Consider the following 22,062-nt stretch of genomic DNA (forward strand, 5'->3'; position numbering starts at 1 on the left):
TCGCCAGTGCATTGCTTGCATCTATTCCCCCCTCTAATCACACCTTGAGACACCCATCAATCACCTCCTGTCACCCCCTAGCACACCTACCCATCAGATCAGGCCCTAATTTGCCCCGTGTGGGCTCCTGATCACTCGGCCAAACCCTCAGATCCCCCTCAGACCCCCTTCCGATCACCTCCTCAGTGCATTGATTGCATCTATTTTCCCCTCTAACCACCCCCTGAGACACCCATCAATCACCTCCTGTCACCCCCCTAGCACTCCTATCCATCAGATCAGGCCCAATACAACCTGTCATCTAAAAAGCCACCCTGCTTATGACCGGTTCCACAAAATTCGCCCCCTCATAGACCACCTGTCATCAAAATTTGCAGATGCTTATACCCCTGAACAGTCATTTTGAGACATTTGGTTTCCAGACTACTCACGGTTTTGGGCCCGTAAAATGCCAGGGCGGTATAGGAACCCCACAAGTGTCCCCATTTTAGAAAAAAAGACACCCCAAGGTATTCTGTTAGGTGTATGACGAGTTCATAGAAGATTTTATGTTTTGTCAAAAGTTAGCGGAAATTGATTTTTATTGCTTTTTTTCCACAAAGTGTCACTTTCCGCTAACTTTTGACAAAAAATAAAATCTTCTATGAACTCACCATAGTCCTAACAGAATACCTTGGGGTGTCTTATTTCTAAAATGGGGTCACTTGTGGGGTTCCTATACTGCCCTGGCATTTTAGGGGCCCTAAACCGCGAGGAGTAGTCTAGAAAACAAATGCCTCAAAATGACCTGTGAATAGGACGTTGGGCCCCTTAGCGCACCTAGGCTGCAAAAAAGTGTCACACATGTGGTATCGCCGTACTCAGGAGAAGTAGTATAATGTGTTTTGGGGTGTATGTTTACACATACCCATGCTGGGTGGGAGAAATCTCTCTGTAAATGGACAATTGTGTGTAAAAAAAAATCAAAAGATTGTCATTTACAGAGATATTTCTTCCACCCAGCATGGGTATGTGTAAAAATACACCCTAAAACACATTATACTACTTCTCCTGAGTACGGCGGTACCACATGTGTGGCACTTTTTTACACCCTAAGTGCGCTAAGGGGCCCAAAGTCCAATGATTTTAGGATTTCACAGGTCATTTTGCGACATTTGCTTTCAAGACTACTCCTCACGGTTTAGGGCCCCTAAAATGCCAGGGCAGTATAGGAACCCCACAAATGACCCCATTTTAGAAAGAAGACACCCCAAGGTATTCTGTTAGGACTATGGTGAGTTCATAGAAGATTTTATTTTTTGTCACAAGTTAGCGGAAAATGACACTTTGTGAAAAAAAACAATACAAATCAATTTCCGCTAACTTGTGACAAAAAAATAAAATCTTCTATAAACTCACCATACTCCTAACGGAATACCTTGGGGTGTCTTCTTTCTAAAATGGGGTAATTTGTGGGGTTCCTGTACTGCCCTGGCATTTTAGGGGCCCTAAACCGTGAGGAGTCGTCTTGAAAGCAAATGTCGCAAAATGACCTGTGAAATCCTAAAAGTACTCATTGGACTTTGGGCCCCTTAGCGCGGTTAGGGTGCAAAAAAGTGCCACACATGTGGTATCGCCGTACTCAGGAGAAGTAGTATAATGTGTTTTGGGGTGTATTTTTACACATACCCATGCTGAGTGGGAGAAATCTCTCTGTAAATGGACAATTGTGTGTAAAAAAAATTAACAAATTGTCATTTACAGAGATATTTCTCCCACCCAGCATGGGTATGTGTAAAAATACACCCCAAAACACATTATACTACTTCTCCTGAGTACGGCAATACCACATGTGTGGCACTTTTTTGCAGCCTAACTGCGCTAAGGGGTCCAAAGTCCAATGAGCACCTTTAGGCTTTACAGGGGTGCTTACAATTTAGCACCCCCCAAAATGTCAGGACAGTAAACACTCCCCACAAATGACCCCATTTTGGAAAGTAGACCCTTCAAGGTATTCAGAGAGGGGCATGGTGAGTCCGTGGCAGATTTCATTTTTTTTTTGTCGCAAGTTAGAAGAAATGGAAACTTTTTTTTTTTTTTTTTTGTCACAAAGTGTCATTTTCCGCTTACTTGTGACAAAAAATAATATCTTCTATGAACTCACTATGCCTCTCAGTGAATACTTTGGGATGTCTTCTTTCCAAAATGGGTTCTTTTGGGGGGTATTTATACTATCCTGGAATTCTAGCCCCTCATGAAACATGACAGGGGGTCAGAAAAGTCATAGATGCTTGAAAATGGGAAAATTCACTTTTTGCACCATAGTTTGTAAACGCTATAACTTTTACCCAAACCAATAAATATACACTGAATGGGTTTTTTTTTTATCCAAAACATGTTTGTCCACATTTTTCGCGCTGCATGTATACAGAAATTTTACTTTATTTGAAAAATGTCAGCACAGAAAGTTAAAAAAATCATTTTTTTGCCAAAATTCATGTCTTTTTTGATGAATATAATAAAAAGTAAAAATCGCAGGAGCAATCAAATAGCACCAAAAGAAAGCTTTATTAGTGACAAGAAAAGGAACCAAAATTCATTTAGGTGGTAGGTTGTATGAGCGAGCAATAAACCGTGAAAGCTGCAGTGGTCTGAATGGAAAAAAAGTGGCCGGTCCTTAAGGGGTAGAAAGCCCTAGGTCCTCAAGTGGTTAATGTGAGGAGCTTTGTGCTGGAAGTGTGTGGGGAGGGTGTGCGTCTGTAGAAGAAAGAGGAGTATGTGCTGAGTGTGCATGGTGTGTGTGGGGGGAGGTGGAGTTTGTGACTGTGACATTCCATTGTGTGTACAGCTACTTTTCTCCAGCCTTTGCCAAGGTACGGCACCTTCCAACATCATTTGTGGTTACTCACCAGAGACACTAGCTATGTTTTAGCTTTTAGAGAAATATCTTACTAGACAAGTGTGTGTGTGTGTGTGTGTGTGTGTGTGTGTGTGTGTGTGTGTGTGTGTGTGTGTGTGTGTGTGTGTGTGTGTGTGTGTGTGTGTGTGTGTGTGTGTGTGTGTTGGTGTGTGTGTGTGTTGGTGTGTGTGTGTGTGTGTGTGTTGGTGTGTGTGTGTGTGGGTGTGTGTGTGTTGGTGTGTGTGTGTGTTGGTGTGTGTGTGTGTGTGTGTGTGTGTGTGTGTGTGTGTTTACACTGGGCCCCACTTTCCAGAAATGCATATCTAATAATCTCTTAACCTTCCTGGCGGTAAGCCCGAGCTGAGCTCGGGCTATGCCGCACAGGAAGATATCTCAGCCCCTGGTAGAGCGATTTGCTCCATTTAAAATGCTGTACGCGCAGCTAGCACTTTGCTAGCCGCGCGTACAGCTTGATTGCCGCCGCTTTGCGGCGATCGCCCGTACGCAGTGGCGCAAGAGGCCCCCCCCCCCCCCGCCAGAGCCCTGCGCTGCCCGGACCAATGAGTTCCGGGCAGCGCTATGGGCTGGATCGGAGGTGTCTGACGTCAGGACGTCGGCTGACGTCCATGACGTCATTCCGATCGTCGCCATGGCGACAGGAGAAGCCAAACAGGGGAGCACGTTATATACGCGTTCCCCTGTTTGCTATTGATGCCGGCGACGATCGCACTAGAGGGACACATGCGCCCTCTAGTGGTGTTTCATGTAGCTACCACTCTGGTAGCTTTACATGAAACACAAAAAAAAAAAAATAAAAAAAAAAAGGATTTTTGCCATTTTGGCAAAAAAAATTAACCGCCAGTACAGACCACCATAGTGTGATGGAGATGTAAGTTAAGGAACAGGAATGGTTTGTTAATGATTACCACCATTGAAAGCAGATATAGAGGTGAGTATTATAACTGCGGAGCCAATAAAGATGTACTGCAGCGACGGAAGGAGGTGCTCATGTGTACCCCTCAGGTCTAGGGGCTCTGGTGAGGTTGAAACCTCTGTATCCCCTCTTGTTACGCCCCTGAATAGGGGTCCTAATTGCTTCTTTTGTTCTCATTGGGTATTTATTGACCATGTAACATTTGTCCTAATAATGGAAATAAGAGAATTTATTATAGACTGAAATGTTTTTTTTTTCCTCAAGAGATTTGTTACCGTATAAAAGGAGCAGTAAAATACATTCTGTTTTAGGCTACATGCATGTGAACATTTGTATTCTTCTGCCCTGTCCTAATGAATTTGAGCATTTTCAATATCAATATATAATTGAATACATCTGCTGGTATGTACATTTGGATTCCCACTGCAAAATGTCAAAAGGCAGTCATCTGATTTTCACAGTTTATTTTCCAGGATTCCTCCCCTGCCTATCTTATCCCCTCCCCTGCTTAATATGGCTCCACCCATTAGTGTCAGAGCTATACAACTAGGTGAGGCTCTCTTCTTATGGCGTGTCTTACCTCCCTCAGGCTCACAGCGTATGTTGTGAAAGTCTTTGCCCTGTCTTCAGACCTCATCGAAGTAAAGAAGGAGATACTGTGCGATTCTGTGAAGTGGCTGCTGCTAAACAGGCAAAAGCCAGATGGGTTATTTGAGGAGACAAATCCGGTTTATGATCAAGATAGGTTGGTGGTATGTATATTATATTTATGCCATTAAAAATTATTTCCCAACACAAAGTATTCTAGTCATGGTATAGGGTCCGTAACACCCTGAAAATTGCAATCACAATTTTTATTCTTTTACGAGCATGCATTTTGCTGCGATTTAAGGTGTCCTTGGCGGTATCCTTGTCAGTAATCTTCGTGGGGTCCGCGCTTGGCGACGGGGGACCGGAGGACAGCGCGAGAAGCCTCTATAGGATCCAGAGGCTTCTCTCTTCTTGAGTATTGTTTTTTATACAAAAAAAAGTGTATATATGCACAGAGTACCCACTAACTTCCCTAAACCAGAACTCTGTAATAATAAATAATAAAGTATTATAGAAACCATAAATTATGCAAAATTGAACATCATTCACTAAATCCCCCATACAAGCATTGTCTACACTAACAGAAAACATGGTGACTGCATGGCCACTGCTACACTGTTTTCGGTCTTTGACTTGTGGCCAGGGACCATCCCAGGCTACTGAAAAGAAAACTGACTACCGTAAGTAGTGATCATTCAAGGTTGAACATTCACTACTGTAGACATGTCCTCAGTAGAAAGTACAAAACAGGGACATTTTTACGAGACGGTGCAGGAAATATGGGCGCACCATAGGCCGTAATGGGAATTATTGCTATATAGTGCCCCTCAGGCAGCAATTTGGGTGGCGTCAAAAGTGAGAGCCCAAATTACTATAAAAACAGAATAGTTTGGCCACCAGAGAATTGTCTTACCCTTTGCGTACACGGCGGCCTGGAGGGGGAATAGTAATTAACACTTATGGGACTTTTGCAGGAACTAGGTGAGCCTTTTTTCGGCTTTTTCCTGCACCCAACTTTCCGGGCACCTTAATTACATGTATACACCATTTTAAATGTAAGATTGCTTTACTGTGGCTTTTACTTAATTTTACTTTTTATTTAAATGAAAAATTAATAAAGGAAGCCTTACATCTGGGGATTTTATTGTAAGGATTAAAATGTATTTCTTTTACACAGGGTGGTATAAAGACAGGCGCTGTGGAGCTGGATGTGACCATGACATCTTTTGTCCTCATAGCTATGCTGGAGAGTGAGACTTACTGCAGGGACCATGTCAATGTAAGTAGCTGAAACAAGCCCCTCCTACTCCATATGTCACCCCACTCACACAACACTAAACTGTGGCATCACTACAGGCATCTGATCCCGCCTCCTTTTCTATTCTCTGATGTCATGCCAGCTGCTTTTTGTCAATCTCTCAGCAGCAGAATCCAGGAAAGCATCCATCCAGTAACTGCAATAATCCTTTGACCTGAAAACAAAATAAAACAAACAAAAGAAGCACAGCTACAAATGGGAAACTTCCTCTGTTTTATTCAGTGCAGCCTTACGCTCTTACCTTCTCCTCACAAATCAGAACTTCAGAGTCACATGACTGTAGCCATCCCCAAGCCGCCCATGAGGCGGCGTGAGTCAGGTTCCTCAGGCAGCAGAAGTGGGGGGTGGCACCCACCTGGCCATGGGGGGGCGAGCTGGAGGGCACCACTTCTCGTCACTTCCTGCAATGCCGCCCACTGTACAGTGGATGGCATTGCAGGAAGTGACAAGGGTGGAACGCATGTTGGAATGCGGAAGGAGGTGAGTCATCTCGCCGATTCCCCACCGGCTGCCTACTACACTCACTGCCGTAATAGCTGGAAGGGAAAATGGAAGGGGACAGGGGGACCGAGGTGAGGGAGGGGGTGGTCTGACATCTCTCCCCGCCGCTCTGCCCACTGCCTCCCTTCCTGCCTGCCTCCCCCTCCAGGCTACCTATACTGTAGACAGGGCCGGGCCGAGGCATAGGCTGGAGAGGCTCCAGCCTCAGGGCGCAGTGTAGGAGGGGGCGCAGAATTCATTCAGCTGTCATTCCCAATTGTGTTTGAAGCAGAAAGAAATAAGAAAAGGGGATACATGGCAGTGACTGCAAGCCAGATAACTAGATATTAAGGTGTTGGGGAGGTTGTGGGCCCTGTGGCGCCTCTTAGTCTAATAGCAATCAGTGTGTGACAGCTGGGGTGGGAGGGACGGAGGGGCGCACTTTGGTGTCTCAGCCTTGGGTGCTGGAGGACCTTGTCCCGGCTCTGACTGTAGAGGTACCTCCCGGTCTTCAGCAAATGGTCAGGCCATACTCCAAGAAAAGTTATGGTAAGACCAAAAGATCTAAGCATATCACCCCCACTTGGAAAAAATGGGTGTGTGAAAGGGAGGCTAAAAAAACTGAGACTCATGGGAAGAGGAATCCCCCCCCCCCCAAAAAAAAAAAGCTAAAATAAACGCGACATCACGTTTTGTGATTAACTTCCCACTTCATTACGTCAAAAGTGTCAAGGCATGTAGAGGATCGTCTTAGGGTGCCTGTTCTATAATCTGTCATTTTGAAAAATATTGAGAAGCATTTATCCTGATTGACTTACTGTTCACTTAGTAACTAGCCAGTATGTCAGCAAAGCAGTGAGAGTTATTTTCTTAAAGAGGAACTCCAGTGAAACTAATGTAATAAAAAAAAGTGCTTCATTTTTACAATAATTATGTATGAATGAATTAGTCAGTGTCTGCCCATTGTAAAATCTTTCCTCTCCCTGATCTACACTCTGACATTTATCACATGGTTCAAATAAATGTTTCACTCAGGGATCAATAGCGTGTATTATAATGCAATCACTGAAGATCACTGAAGCAAAATTGTCCTTATGGTTGCGTTCACACTGGAGTGTATGTCAGTTCACATAAGGTTAGCATACTTAACCTTCTGCCTGGGACTTATGTGGTTATTGGGACCGACCATAAGGACACTTTTGATTCATTAATTTTTCTATACAGGACAGGACTGGAGCAGTCCGGCTGCGCAGTTAGGGAGGGAGCTATCCACAGTGCATACAGTGGAATGTCTTGCAATGCATTAGAATAGGGGGTATGGACTGAAGCCCCAGGGGTTGGTTGGGGGGAGTCTTTGGTTACTTAAGAGTGAGGTGCAATACTTAGGGGATATGGTTGTAATGTTTTTGTATAAATGTTTGATACTAATACAATTGCATTTTGATACACGCTATTGATCCCTGAGTGAAATATTTATTTGATTCATAGGTTGTGTTAAGCACATGCGATAGGAAGTTTATACAATTTATCACATGGTGACATTTTTTACTGCTGGCAGGTGATGTCAGTGGAAGGAGAAGTTGCTTGCTTTTTTGGCAGTTGGAAACAGCTGTAAACAGTTATTTCCCACAATGCAATGAGGTTCACAGGCAGGAAACTGTCAGGACCATGGACATGACATCACACTGTGGGAGGGGTTTCACCACAATATCAGCCATACAGAGCCCCCTGATGATCCGTTTGAGAAAAGGTAAAGATTTCTCATGGGAAAGGGGGTATCAGCTACTGATTGGGATGAAGTTCATTCTTGGTTACTCTTTCTCTTTAAAGCTAATGTAACCCCTGTTAAAAAATTAAAATAAAAGCAGATACTCACCTAAGGAAAGGGAAGGCTCTCCTCTCTCGGTGGCCCCGGTGCTGCGCTGGCTCCTTCGTTCTCATCGTACGCCGAGGGGACTTTGTAAGTCTTCGGGAGCCGAGTCCTCCCGAAGACAGGCGGCGCACACGCGAACGCGTCATAGAGGGAGCGCGCACGTGCGCAGTGTTATCGCGGCCCGTCTTCGGGAGCACTCGGGCTCCGGAGGCATTTACGAAGCCTCCTTTCGGCCGGGAGACAGCGGTATTTGACCGAAACGGTCAAATACCGCTACGGGGGAGCCCGGACAGCAGCGAGCACCGGGAGAGGAGAGGGAGTGCTCTATGGGACCCAGAGCCTCCCTCTCCTTAGGTGAGTATCTGACTTTTTTTTTTTTAACCCGGTTCCCATTAGCTTTAAATTGCCTGGGATTTTTATCTGTACTGTTTTGCTGTGATGACTGCAATTTATGCTTAGTTCATGGTTAATAAAGCTTAAAAAAAAAAGCTAGCATTAATTGCCAGTTTGAGCAGCTGCTGATGAGCATCTGCTGATGTTTTCGCCGGGACTGCTGGGCATTTATCATTGACACTCATGGACATCAAATCATTAGCATGCTCTAGTGATGAGCACACATTTCACATAATCGTAATTTTGCATGGTAATTTACAATTGCCATGTGAAACTGTAATGCAAAATTGCTAGGAAAAAAAATAATTTTGTTTGTTAATTTAATTAGGAACAGTCATTTTGCATTTTTGCCTAAATTTCACATAATGTTGTGCCAACTTTAGCGGTTAATAGCAATCCAGACATATATGCCGTTGTCACCAATTTTGCAAACATATGTTGAGAAGGGTAGGAATAAGAACTAGCAGTTTTTGAAAAAAAATCTATTTGAAATATACAAAGGAAAAATGTTTTTAAACTCAGAAAAATGTAAGTATTTTCCTGTGCATTTTGTTTAAGCTTATAGAGAAACTGTAACCAAGAATTGAACTTCATCCCAATCTGTAGCTGATACCTCCTTTCCCATGAGAAATCTTTACCTTTTCTCAAACGGATCACCAGGGGGTTCTGTATGGCTGATATTGTCATGACCATGGTTCTGACATCACACTGTGTGTGTTTTGTTGTGGGAAATAACAGCTGTTTCCAACTGCCAAAAAAGCGAACAGCACCACCTGCCAGCAGTAAAAATGTCACTATGTGACAAATGTCAGAATGTAAATCAGGGAGAGGAAAGATTTTACAACGGGCAAATACTGACTAAATCATTTATACGTAATTATTGTAAAAAAATTAAGCACTTTTTCTAGTACATTATTTTCACTGGAGTTCCTCTTTCGTCCAGTTGGGCTGCGCGCACTCCCGCGGGTCGCGCGCGCTCCCGCGGGCCCCCCCGTGCGCGCCCCCGCTGCGGGCCGCTATCCCACCGATCAGTGAAAGGGATTATAAATCCCTTTCGCTGATCGGACCCCCCCGGAGAAAAGCCGACAGCATCTCTTCAGATGCTGCGGCTTTTCTGAGCTCTGGGCTCCTTTCTTCTGCCTGGGAGCGAGATCGATCGCTCCCAGGACTTTTTGATTCTGGCCATCTTGTGGCCAAATAGCTAATTACACCCAAAAAAAAAATAGTTTTCAAACTAAACATATACATATATTAAAAAAACCCTGTTTACCTCCCACACCAAAAAATACCCACATACAAGTTTACATTAAAAAAAAAAAAAAAATTACAATAAAAAAAAAACAAAACAACAAAAAACCTAAGGGTCTGAACTTTTTAAATATGCATGTCAAAGGAGTATATCAATATGATTTAATAAATTATGGGCTTCTAAACAGTGATGGACGCAAAACGGAAAAAATGCACCTTTATTTCCAAATAAAATATTGTCGCCATACATTGTGATAGGGACATAATTTTAATGGTGAAATACCCGGGGCATATGGGCAAATACAATACGTGAGTTTTATTTATGGAGGCATGTATTATTTTAAAACTATAATGGCTGAAAACTGAGAAATAATGAATTTTTTTCTTATTCTTCCTGTTAAAATGCATTTACAGTAAAGTGGCTCTTAGCAAAATATACCACCCACAGAAAGCCTAATTGGTGGCGGAAAAAACAAGATATAGATCAATTAATTGTGATGAGTAGTGATAAAGTTATTGGCAAATGAATGGGGGGTGAAAGTTGTTCGGATGTAAAAAAATTTCAACCCTTCGGGCTTAAGTGGTTAAGTCTTATTGAAAAAATATTTTTTTTAACTTATTCCCATTATTCTTCTTAACATACGTAGCATTTTTGGTAACAAAAGCATGTTTTGGCTTTGCTAATAACCGCTCAACTCAACACTAAATTGCGGAAAATTAAGCAGAATAACAAATTAATTAAATGTAATCAATTAAATGAATTGTAGTTATGCACGTAATTGCAAAGATTTATGCAAAACTGAGCATGATTGTAATTAGCAGATTATGATCATCAGTGGCAAGCACCACCAGATCACCTGCAGCAGAATATCCACCGCTACAAAGCTTGCTAACTGGCTTTATTGTGAATCATACAGATACTGTCCAAACACTTTGCAGGAGTTGTGAAGTGCCACAAAATGTCCGTCTTCTGCACTGTAGTGCAAAAATGCTGGATTTGGCCAAATTGCAATCGCTCCTGTGGGCTCACCACAATCCACTATCATCAGTGTAGCGCTTTTGGGGATCACCCAAGATCCCAAAGCACAGCTGAAATCACTCTAGTGGGCCTTACAACACAAATCAGGAACATAATCTAAGTTTTGTGATTAACAGTAGAAATGGACAAATACAATTTGTGTTTTTTTTATCTACCATAGAGCTTTTTATTTTTAAACTGGAAGGAATTGATAAATCTGAGAAATGTGTTTTTTTTCTATTTTTTTCCTCTGTTTCCTATTAAAATGCATAGAAAAAAAGGAAAAAATGCCATACAATGACAGTCTTGTTGGTCTAGAAGAAAACAATATATATTTCATTTAGGTGTCATAAGTAGGGATAAAGGTCAAAAGTGCTCTGGTCCATAAGGATGAAACAAAAACTTGATGCAAAGTGGTTAATCACCTGAAAACAGGTCTTAAGATACATATTAACAGTACAATTGTAGTAAACAATTGTATTTTCAGAGAAGCTTGTTGGCCCAATCAATCCTGAATTATTATTATTATTAAGTACAATCATCTGAATGATCAACCAGTCAACCCGATAATTGTGATCAGTCGGAATCATGGGTCCATCAATGGGAATCTGATCAATGAAACAGAATGATCAGTAAATCTATAGTTTATTGTCAATCAGCCCCGATTAATGCTACTTAATGCGATTGATTAGGTGTCATCAACGTACCACTTTTGGGGATCACCGGAGTCTCCCAAAGCACAGCTGAAATCACTCCAGTGGGACTCAGGCCTTACAACACAAATCATGCACACACCAAATTCTGATTTTAATTAAACTATTTACATAGTTAGTCTCCTAGGGACTGGCTGCCGGACCCCCCCCCCCCCCCCCTACCTTAAGGACCAGTGAATTTTACATGCGGAGGGAGGGGCTCATTTTAGGGGTCAGGCAGCTGGATCCCCAGTACAGATAGCTAGACATTATGTCCCTAGTATAGCCAGGTCTCCCCCATATTGCCAGCAGCCTTTACTCACCTCCCTGGGTCCTGTGATGAGCAGCTCCACTCTGGCCGGCATCCTCGCTTACACTGACTCTAAGTTCCAGGTCTCATCTTGATGATGTCATCAACCCAGGACCGGACACTTAAGTCAGAGTGAGTGGGGATGCTGGCCAGAGTGGAGGGGAGCGACGATCGCCGGGGGGAACACTAGGAAGGTGAGTTCCTGTCCTCTTCTTCCCCTCCTACCGCCAATGCTCAATAATGATCACTACGATCGGCCAAAAATCATAGTGATCACGTGATCAGGAGCCAATCGCGATGGCTCCTGATCACTGAGGGGAGATGTCAGCTGTCACATATGGCAGCTTAATCTCCCCTCTCGGGTGTGCACAATCGCGTCGGGAGCAGAAGCAGCAGGTGGCGTAAAACCTACGCCGCATCAGAGTTAGGCAGCTACAAGTGCAGCGTAGGATTTACTACCTCCGGTCCCCAGAAGGTTAATCTACCTCATCATGATCTTAGAAAGCCAATGAAGCTTGGACTAGTAATGAGCACAAATCTTACATAATCGTAATTTCACATTATTTGCAATTACAATGCAGAATCGTACTGCTAAATTTCGGGAAAATTCATAGTTAATTGTGTATGCAAATATAATAAGGAACCATAATTTCTCAATCGCGTAATTTTGTGGCGATTTTAACGGTTAATAGCAAACACCCCCCCTCATGCAATTGTCGCTAAAATTGCAACGTACAGTATGTTAAGGGGAATAGAGAAAATAAGTCAATTTTTTTTCAATAAGACCTTGTAATTTTTGACATAAATGATTTTGAAAATGCAAAAGAAAATAGTTTAAGATGTAATTTTTCTGAGTTTAAAAAACATTTTTACTTTGCATTTTAAAAAACAATTTTCTCAAAACCCGCAATGCCTTTAAAGGGACTCCGAGCTCTGAAAAAAAAGGTAAGTTGTACTCATCACGGCGGCCGGCGTGAAAGTACTGCGCATGCGCGAACAAAGCGCGCATGCGCAGTACTTTCACGCCGGCCGCCGTGATGACGCGAGGCGGCCGGCGTGTGACGTAATCCGCGTCATATGCGGAAGAAGCAGCCCGACACTCGGGAGAGTGTCGCCCGGGCTGCGGCCTGCCAGCCATTCCGGAGCGGGGAGAAGGAGAGGAGCCAGGACGCCGGCGTGGGACCTCCCGACCAGCACTGGGCTGGAAAAAGCCCCTGGTGAGTACAACTTACCTTTTTTTTCAGAGCTCGGAGTCCCTTTAAAGAGAATCTGTATTGTTAAAATCGCACAAAAGTAAACATACCAGTGCGTTAGGGGACATCTCCTATTACCCTCTGTCACAATTTCACCACTCCCCGCCGCATTTAAAGTGGTTAAAAACAGTTTTAAAAAGTTTGTTTGTAAACAAACAAAATGGCCACCAAAACAGGAAGTAGGTTGATGTACAGTATGTCCACACATAGAAAATACATCCATACACAAGCAGGCTGTATACAGCTTTCCTTTTGAATCTCAAGAGATCATTTGTGTGTTTCTTTCACCCTGTTCTCATGCACTGAAGTTTCAGGCTGCTCTTTTCTTCCTGCAAACAGCTTTGCCCTTGTCTGTAATTCTTCAGTATGTGAAAGCCCAGCCAGCTCAGAGGACGATTTATCCAGCTTGTAAAAGATAAGAGAGAAGCTGCTCTAATCCTAAATAACACACAGGCAGTGTGCATACAGGGGCCTGGAAGGGGGAGTTCATAGCAGAACCACAACACTGAAGAACTTGGCAGCCTTCCAGACACAGGCTGACAAGTCTGACAAGAGAGAGATAAGTTGATTTATTACAGAGACAGTGATAGTATAAAGTGCTGCAGTCAGCCAAGAACACATTAGAATAGCTTTTGGAACTTGTAGGATGATAAAAAACAGGGTGCAATTTTTGTTACGGAGTCTCTAACAAAAAAAAACATTGTTTCCATTGTTCCCCTTAACATACGTAGCAATTTTGGTGACCACTGCTTGTATGTACAGCAGACTTTACTATTAACCGCTAAAGTCGGCACTAAACTAAGTGAAATTTTGGGTAATTACACAAAATTACAAATGGATTAGGCAAAATCCATTTAAAGGGGAACTGAAGAGAAAGGTGTATGGAGGCTGCCATGTTTATTTGCTTTTAAGCAATACCAGTTGCCTGGCAGCCCCGCTGATCCTCTGCCTCTAATACTATTAGCCATAGACCCTGAACAAGCATGCAGCAGGTCAGGTGTTTCAGACTTTAACCTGCCTGGCGTTCTATTAAGATCGCCAGGGAGGCTGCGGGAGGGGTTTTTTTTAATAAAAAAAAAACTATTTCATGCAGCCAACTGAAAGTTGGCTGCATGAAAGCCCACTAGAGGGCACTCCGGAGGCGTTCTTCCGATCGCCTCCGGCGGCCAGAAGTAACACAGAAGGCTGCAATGAGCAGCCTTCCATGTTTCGCTTACCTCGTCGCCATGGCGACGAGCGGAGTGACGTCAATGACGTCAGCCGACGTCCTGACGTGAGCCGCCTCCGATCCAGCCCTTAGCGCTGGCCTGAACTTTTTGTTCCGGCTACGCTGGGCTCAGGCGGCTGGGGGGACCCTCTTTCGCCGCTGCATGCGGCGGATCGCCGCACTGCAGCGGCGATCAGACAGCACACGCGGCTGGCAAAGTGCCGGCTGCGTGTGCTGCTTTTTATTTGAGCCAAATCGGCCCAGCAGGGCCTGAGCGGCAGGCTCCGGCGGTACTGGACGAGCTGAGCTTGTCCAGACCGCTCAGCAGGTTAAAGTCAGATCTGACAAGACTAGCTGCACGCTTGTTTCTGGTGCTATTCAGATACCACTGCAGAGAAATAGACCAGCAGGGCTGCCAGGTAGGGCTGATCGGAACAGCTGAATTCCCATTTTGTCGAAACTTCGAAAACCGAGTTTCGTGTTCCGAATTTTCGTGTTCTGAGTGCATTTCTATTGAATTAAATAGTGTTAACTTCTGCGGTTAATTGTAAAGCCCCCGTACATGATATCATCTCCAAATTTGGCATGTATGTTAAGCAGATGAGTAGGAACATGGTAAAAAAAAAATTTGTGAAAAGAGCTTATAGTTTTTGAGCAAATCGATTTCAAAGTTTCATAAGAAAAATGTTTTTTAAACTGTGTAAAATGACACTGCTGCAGAACAGGTTACTGCATTCCGAGTTCTGTATACATATTGTATACATTTCATGAAAACAGACAGTGGGGTCCCCCCTCCCAAGCCTCCTTAACCCCTTGTCCCCCATGCAGGCTGGGATAGCCAGAATGCGGAGTCCCGGCCACGTGGGGCTTCGCACCCTGAGCTATACCAGCCCGCATGGTCCATGGTATGGGGGGGCTCTGGAGGAGAGGGGCGGCCAACCTCCCTCTCTCCCCCAGAGCCCTTGTCCAATCCATGGACAAGGGGCTCTTCCCCACCTCCGGTGCCCCAGGAGGAGGTGGGGCCGCCAACGTCCTGGGGGGTTCATGGTGCCATCTGGGGTTCCCCTTTAACAAGCGGACCCCGGAAGCTGCCCCCTCCCCAGGAGAAATGAGTATAGGGGTACACGGTACTCCTTACCCATTTCAGCAGAGTTAAAAAAATAAATAAAAACACGACAACGAAAAAAGTCCTTTATTGTTCTAAATTAACCAGGGATACTTACCTTGGGATAATCTCACGCCAGTAACCTCAGGAGTGGTCCCACGCCAGTATCCTCTTAGGACATCTCACCACCCTCCCACACTGACGAACTCCCACCACTGAATGGTCACAGTCAGCCTCTGCATCTGTATAGCAGAGGCTAGGAACACGAAAATTTTGCCTTTAAAACAAGAAATTTCGGCAAACAGTGATGCAATCAAAATGGCCACTGGGAAATCCCCGATCGCTGGAGGCCACACTAGAGTGGCGAAACCAGTGATTTTTCACATAGATGGTGGGTCCAGGTGACCAGAGCAGGAGGTGCCCTAATCCCCTGGACCCACCCATTCATGTGAAATAATGCGTATTCTGACACTCTGAGGTGGCCTCCAGGGAACGGGGATTCCCCAGCAGCCATTTTGTTTATGACACTGTTTGCCGAAAATTCTTGTTTTAGCAAACAATTTTCGTGTTTCTAGCTTATGCAATACAGATTGCAGAGGCTGTGTACAGCCATTCATCCCCAGGAGTTCTGCAGGATCGGCAGGTGCGCGGGACCTCCTAAGAGGATAGAGGGGGGCACAGCGCAGGAAGGTGGGAAAGTGGGCACAGAGCGGCGGGGAGAGGGGGAAGCCTCCCCTCCCTCACCTAGCCCCCCCCCCTTGCGCACTCCCCCCACCTCCCGAATTCCAGCCAGCCAGCGGAACGGCTTACCGAGAGCGATAGCTCTGTGTGCCGCTGGTCTGGTATTCTGCACTGACACTGTCCAATCACGCTCTCGCAGTACTTCCTGTGAGAGCGTAATTGGACAATGCAATGCAGGAGACCAGACCAACAGCGGCACACAGAGCTCTTCTCTCGGTAAGTGATTCCCGCTCGCTGCCAAGTTTCCAAGTTTAGGTAGGCAGGTATATAGGTGTCCCCAGTATAGATATACCCAGGTCTATAGGTGTCCCCAGTTTAGGTAGGCAGGTCACCAGTTAGTGGGGGCCCCCATGCTGGAAGGGGGGGCAGTGGGCACAGAGTGGCGGGGAGGAGTGGAAGCCTTCCCCCTTCCTCACCTAGGGTCCCCCTTCCGTGCTCCCCCTCCAAAATTGCAGCCAGCAGCAGCAGCGAGCGGGAATCACTTACCGAGAGAAGAGCTCTGTGTGCCGCTGCTGGTCTGGTCTCCTGCATTGCATTGTCCAATTATGCTCTCACAGGAAGTACTGCGAGAGCGTGATTGGACAGTGTCAGTGCAGAATACCAGACCAGCGGCACATAGAGCTGTCGCTCTCGGTAAGCCGTTCCGCTGGCTGGCTGGATTTCTGGAGGTGGGGGGGAGTGCGCAAGAGGGGGGCCCTAGGTGAGGGAGGGGAGGCTTCCCCTCCCCGCCGCTCTGTGCCCACTTTCCCACCTCCCTGCGCTGTGCCCCCCTCTATCCTCTTAGGAGGTCCCGCGCACCTGCCGATCCTGCAGAACTCCTGGGGATGAATGGCTGTAGACAGCCTCTGCAATCTGTATTGCATAAGCTAGAAACACGAAAATTGTTTGCTAAAACAAGAATTTTCGGCAAACAGTGTCATAAACAAAATGGCTGCTGGGGAATCCCCGTTCCCTGGAGGCCACCTCAGAGTTTCAGAATACGCGTTATTTCACATGAATGGGTGGGTCCAGGGGATTAGGGCACCTCTTGCTCTGGTCACCTGGACCCACCATCTATGTGAAAAATCACTGGTTTCGCCACTCTAGTGTGGCCTCCAGCGATCGGGGATTTCCCAGTGGCCATTTTGATTGCATCACTGTTTGCCAAAATTTCTTGTTTTAAAGGCAAAAGTTTCGTGTTCTCAGCCTCTGCTATACAGATGCAGAGGCTGACTGTGACCATTCAGTGGTGGGAGTTCGTCAGTGTGGGAGGGTGGTGAGATTTCCTAAGAGGATACTGGCGTGGGACCACTCCTGAGGTTACTGGCGTGAGATTATCCCAAGGTAAGTATCCCTGGTTAATTTAGAACAATAAAGGACTTTTTTCGTTGTCGTGTTTTTTTTTTGTTTGTTTTTTTAACTCTGCTGAAATGGGTAAGGGGTACCGTGTACCCCTATACTCATTTCTCCTGGGGAGGGGGCGGCTTCCGGGGTCCGCTTGTTAAAGGGGAACCCCGGATGGCACCATGAACCCCCCAGGACGTCGGCGGCCCCCACCTCCTCCGGGGGCACCGGAGGTGGGGAAGAGCCCCTTGTCCATGGATTGGACAAGGGCTCTGGGGGAGAGGGGGAGGTTGGCCGCCCCTCTCCTCCAGAGCCCCCCAATACCATGGACCATGCGGGCTGGTATAGCTCAGGGTGCGAAGCCCCACGTGGCCGGGACTCCGCATTCTGGCTATCTCAGCCTGCATGGGGGACAAGGGGTTAAGGAGGCTTGGGAGGGGGGACCCCACGCTGTCTGTTTTCATGAAATGTATACAATATGTATACAGAACTCGGAATGCAGTAACCTGTTCTGCAGCAGTGTCATTTTACACAGTTTAAAAAAACATTTTTCCTATGAAACTTTAAAATCGATTTTTACAAAAACTATAAGGTCTTTTCACATTTTTTATTTTACCATGTTCCTACTCATCTGCTTAACATACATGCCAAATTTGGTGATGATAGCATGTACGGGGGCTTTACAATTAACCGTGGAATTTAGCACTATTGACTTTAATGTAAACGCAAATTCGGTACTCGGAATTGCCGAATTTTCGGGTTTCGAGAGCTTACTCGGAACTGCCAAATTCCGATGGCAAACTCGAAATTCGGAATCCGAGAGCTCAGCCCTACTGCCAGGCAACTGGTATTGATTAAAAGGAAATAAACATGGCAGCCTCCATATACCTCTTACTTCAGTTCCCCTTTAATGTCCATATCGTAACTACATATGGCTGTAATTGCCAAAAATTAGGTGACATTTTGTGTAACTATAATTAGCAGATTACGATCATTACTAGAACATACAGTACATTACCCAAATTCAAAAAGTGGACATTTGGGTGGTAATCAGTTAAGTGGATTTTTTAATTAAAGTGAACCTCAAGACTAAAAATCTACTCAGCAGCACTGAAAAGGTTTGGTGTTTCTTTAAAGGAATACTATCGATACCCAAGTGTTCTAAAATGACAGTGTGCAAATAATGTCTAAGTAGCTGTGTAAACATGTTCCTACTTTTACATGTTAAATATCAGAGGCAAAAGCTGTAATTTATTGAGGGTAGGTTTTAGCTATATTGGGACAAATCAATTGCAGAAGGGGTATCTGCTTCAATGCACAGCCAGAGTTGCATATCAAACTAGAGAAAGCAAATATCAAACATATCAAACTCTGAAAGCAAAAACAATATGAAAAAGCTGTGAGAATTTGTTACATTTCCTCTGCTCTCTTGAGACACTTCAGTCAGAAACAGAGCTCCCAACAGCTGCAGCTCCTGTGTCCTGTCTCTCTCTGTCACACACAGAGCTACACATAGAGTTAACTGATCACGTGTGAGGGGAATTTCCACTCTCCTCTTGGCTCAGTCAGCCATCAGTTTTGGCGTCAGTAAACTTTGAATGTATTTTGCTAACAGTAAACAAAGAAGTTGCTACTAAAATGTATACACCAGTACTTAGCAGCACTTCCCAAACAATTCCTGTGTCAATTAAAAAAAATATGTGAATCGATAGTATTCCTTAAACAGTTTCACAGCATCAGAACTTTGTTTTTCTTATGTAAGCCTTATTTTTAGCTGCACAGAAGCTAAGCTCTGCCCATCAAAGAAAACTGCCTGGGAATTTTTTCCCTGATGCTGTGCAAAGCATGATGAGATTTCCTATGTTGTTGTTCTCATTGCCTAGCAACTGGGAGGGGTGATCAGGACACAGGACAGTTGGAACTGTGTATAAGGCTCCCTGTCACCTCCTTTCAACCAAAAAGATGGCTGCCCTCATGAAATCAAACATTTGCCTATTCTAATCTATTTTAATTAACATAACTAATGTAACTTAATGACAGTATGTTTGTTTAGGCTGAAGTTCTTTTTTAAGGTAATTCCTCACACTTGTGAACCCCATTGCACATGCTCCTTTGACAACGGCCAATCATTTTCGGGGTTCAAGAAATCTAGCTTGTGTACCCAGCATAAAACAATCACAGATGAAGAAAAAACAATGGTTTAGAGTGTAGACTTTGACTTTCATGATTCACGGATCTAACATCAACCAATCTCCTTCCTGTCCCACAGAATCTAAAGAGCAGCATTGACAAAGCAGTATCTTATATTGAACAGCAGTATGACACTATCACAAAACCGTATTCCATCGCCCTTGCCTCTTATGCTTTGGCCAAGGCTCAGAAACTGGGGAACATAAACAAACTGATGTCTGCAGCTACAGGTGAGTCATACCTCCCAAATTTTTGAGCTAAGAAAGAGAGACACTTTAACACACACCCCTGTCACACCCCTAATTTCACCCGAACACACCCCTCACACCACTTGTCATGTATATCACAAAGAATTCAGAAGCAAATTATGTCATTTTATCATTTAAACCACACTGGTCCTTTCTATCATCAGTAGTTTCCCTTCATTTTAACATTTGAAAATAAGAAATATCTCCATTTAAGTAATGGGGAAAAATTTAATCAGTCCTCTAACCCCTGCAATTTCCAGTAGTGATTTGGATCTTTAATTTCAGTTTTAGATAAAATGGAAAAGTTTTACAAGCTCTTTCGTTAGTTATTTGCCTTTGTTCTTCCTGTTGGAGAGAACGTTCCGCAACCAATGTTTATCAAGGAAATGGGTAGACAGAAATGACAAAAAAAACTATTTGAATAGCTTGGAAAAGATACAGTCATGGCCAGATACTCACTGTTTTTGCTCACTGGCTAAAAAGACGACCATAATGGATGTTTCAGTGTAATGAGGAACTTGGAGGAATTATCTACAGATGGGAATGCAGGCTGTTTTAACCACTTTATGACTACAGTATCTGCTGCAGCACTAATTGGTGAAAGGGAGTAAATGTCCCCTGAACCAATAAGGTTCCTTTTTACCATTAAAAATACTTTTATTTTCTTAGTTCCTAGTGAAAAATACACACTGTAGCATTATTTCAGATTAAAACATCCTCACCATAATTTGTGACATAATAAAATTTTGTGATAAACGGTAAAAAATAGCCAAACAAAATTTGTCTTTTTTTTATCTACATTAGTGGTTTTTATTTTTAAGCTGGAATTGATAAAACTGAGAAATAATGTTGTTGTTTTTTTTCTATTTTTTCCCTCTTTTTCCTATTAAAATGCATAGACAACAAAATTGTTCAAAGGAAAAAATGTTATATAATGAAAGTCTAGTTTGTTTAGAAAAAAATGATATATATTTAATTTTGGTGTCATACGTACTAGTAGGGATAAAGTTACCGCTAATTAAATGGGGACATAGCTAAAATGTCAAAACTGTTCTGGTCCATAAGGATGAAACAAGGTCTTGATACAAACTGGTTAATCACCTGAAAACAGGTCTTAAAGTAATCATCAGGCAAAATCCGATAATTGTGATCGGTCGGAATCATGGGTCTGTAAATGGGAATCTGATCAATGAAACGGAATGATCAGTAAATCGATAGTTTATTGTCAATCAGCCCCGATTAACGCTAAGTGGTTAATCACCTGAAGGCTCCCTGCACACTGCAAATCCGTTTTGCGATTCCGATTCCTTTTCCGATTTGCAATTCCGTTTTTCCCTGAATACATTCAACAGAAAAACGGAGGAAAAAATGCACCATGCAGTAACGATTAAAAATCGGAATCGGATGTAAAAAATGATTAAAAATCACAATCGCATGCAGTGTGCAGGGAGCCTAAAATAGGTCTTAAGGTACCTATTAATGGTACAATTTTAGTAAACAATTGTACTTTCAATCAGATTATTCAGAATGTATTGTATGAAAACAGAGAAGCTGGTTGGCCCAATCAATCCTGAATTAGTATTATTAAACATTTCTTAAAGCTGCCCATTAACGGTACAATCATCTGAACGATCAACCAGCCAATCCGATAATTGTGATCAGTCGGAATCATGAATCATGAATGATTGGTAAATCGTTAGTTCATTGTCAATCCGCCCCCATTAACACTACTTAATTCTATTGATCAGATGGGAGATGGTACCATTAATTGGCAACGTTAAAGAAATGATCAAGTTGCATGGTATATTTTTTAATAGATATGATTATAACTGGTTTAGATATGATCACAAATTGGATTCTTTAATGCTATGGATTGCAGGGAAGACTCTTTAGTATCCAGAGGCGTACCCCTCCCAAGGTAAGTACCCTTAGGGGCACTATTTTCCTTACAGGTTCTTTTTGATTCAGGGGAATAACTACAAGGGAGCACCCCCTGTGACTGCAGGGGGCCCAAAGGTGTGACATAGCCCAACTACTAACCTTTCCTCCCTCTGAAACTCCAGATCAGGTGTTGTTGTGGTTAAACATGTTATGGGTATGAAGATCCTGATGGCCACTCATGTTTTATGACAGTTGTAAAATGGGTCCTTAGACTGTGAGGGTCACCAAGGGTAGGTGAGGGATAGGATACGAACATTAAGGGGGCTCCATCAAAGTTTTTCTGGGGGGATTTGTAGTTAACACTTTAACGTTTCAACAT

At 43.8% G+C, this 22,062-nt stretch overlaps 1 protein-coding gene across 1 annotated transcript in view; it reads left to right on the plus strand.

The window, feature by feature from the left end:
- Positions 1–22,062, plus strand: part of LOC137562605 (venom factor-like) — a 316,987-nt gene that overhangs the window by 202,946 nt on the left and 91,979 nt on the right. The window contains exons 26-28 of the mRNA XM_068274109.1: positions 4,402–4,564; positions 5,581–5,682; positions 19,634–19,784. Of these exons, the coding sequence (XP_068130210.1) occupies positions 4,402–4,564; positions 5,581–5,682; positions 19,634–19,784 (416 nt within the window). The remainder of the gene's footprint in view (positions 1–4,401; positions 4,565–5,580; positions 5,683–19,633; positions 19,785–22,062) is intronic.

The sequence above is a fragment of the Hyperolius riggenbachi genome, chromosome 3, assembly GCF_040937935.1.
Source record: "Hyperolius riggenbachi isolate aHypRig1 chromosome 3, aHypRig1.pri, whole genome shotgun sequence".
In the NCBI taxonomy this organism is placed as follows: Eukaryota; Metazoa; Chordata; class Amphibia; order Anura; family Hyperoliidae; genus Hyperolius; species Hyperolius riggenbachi.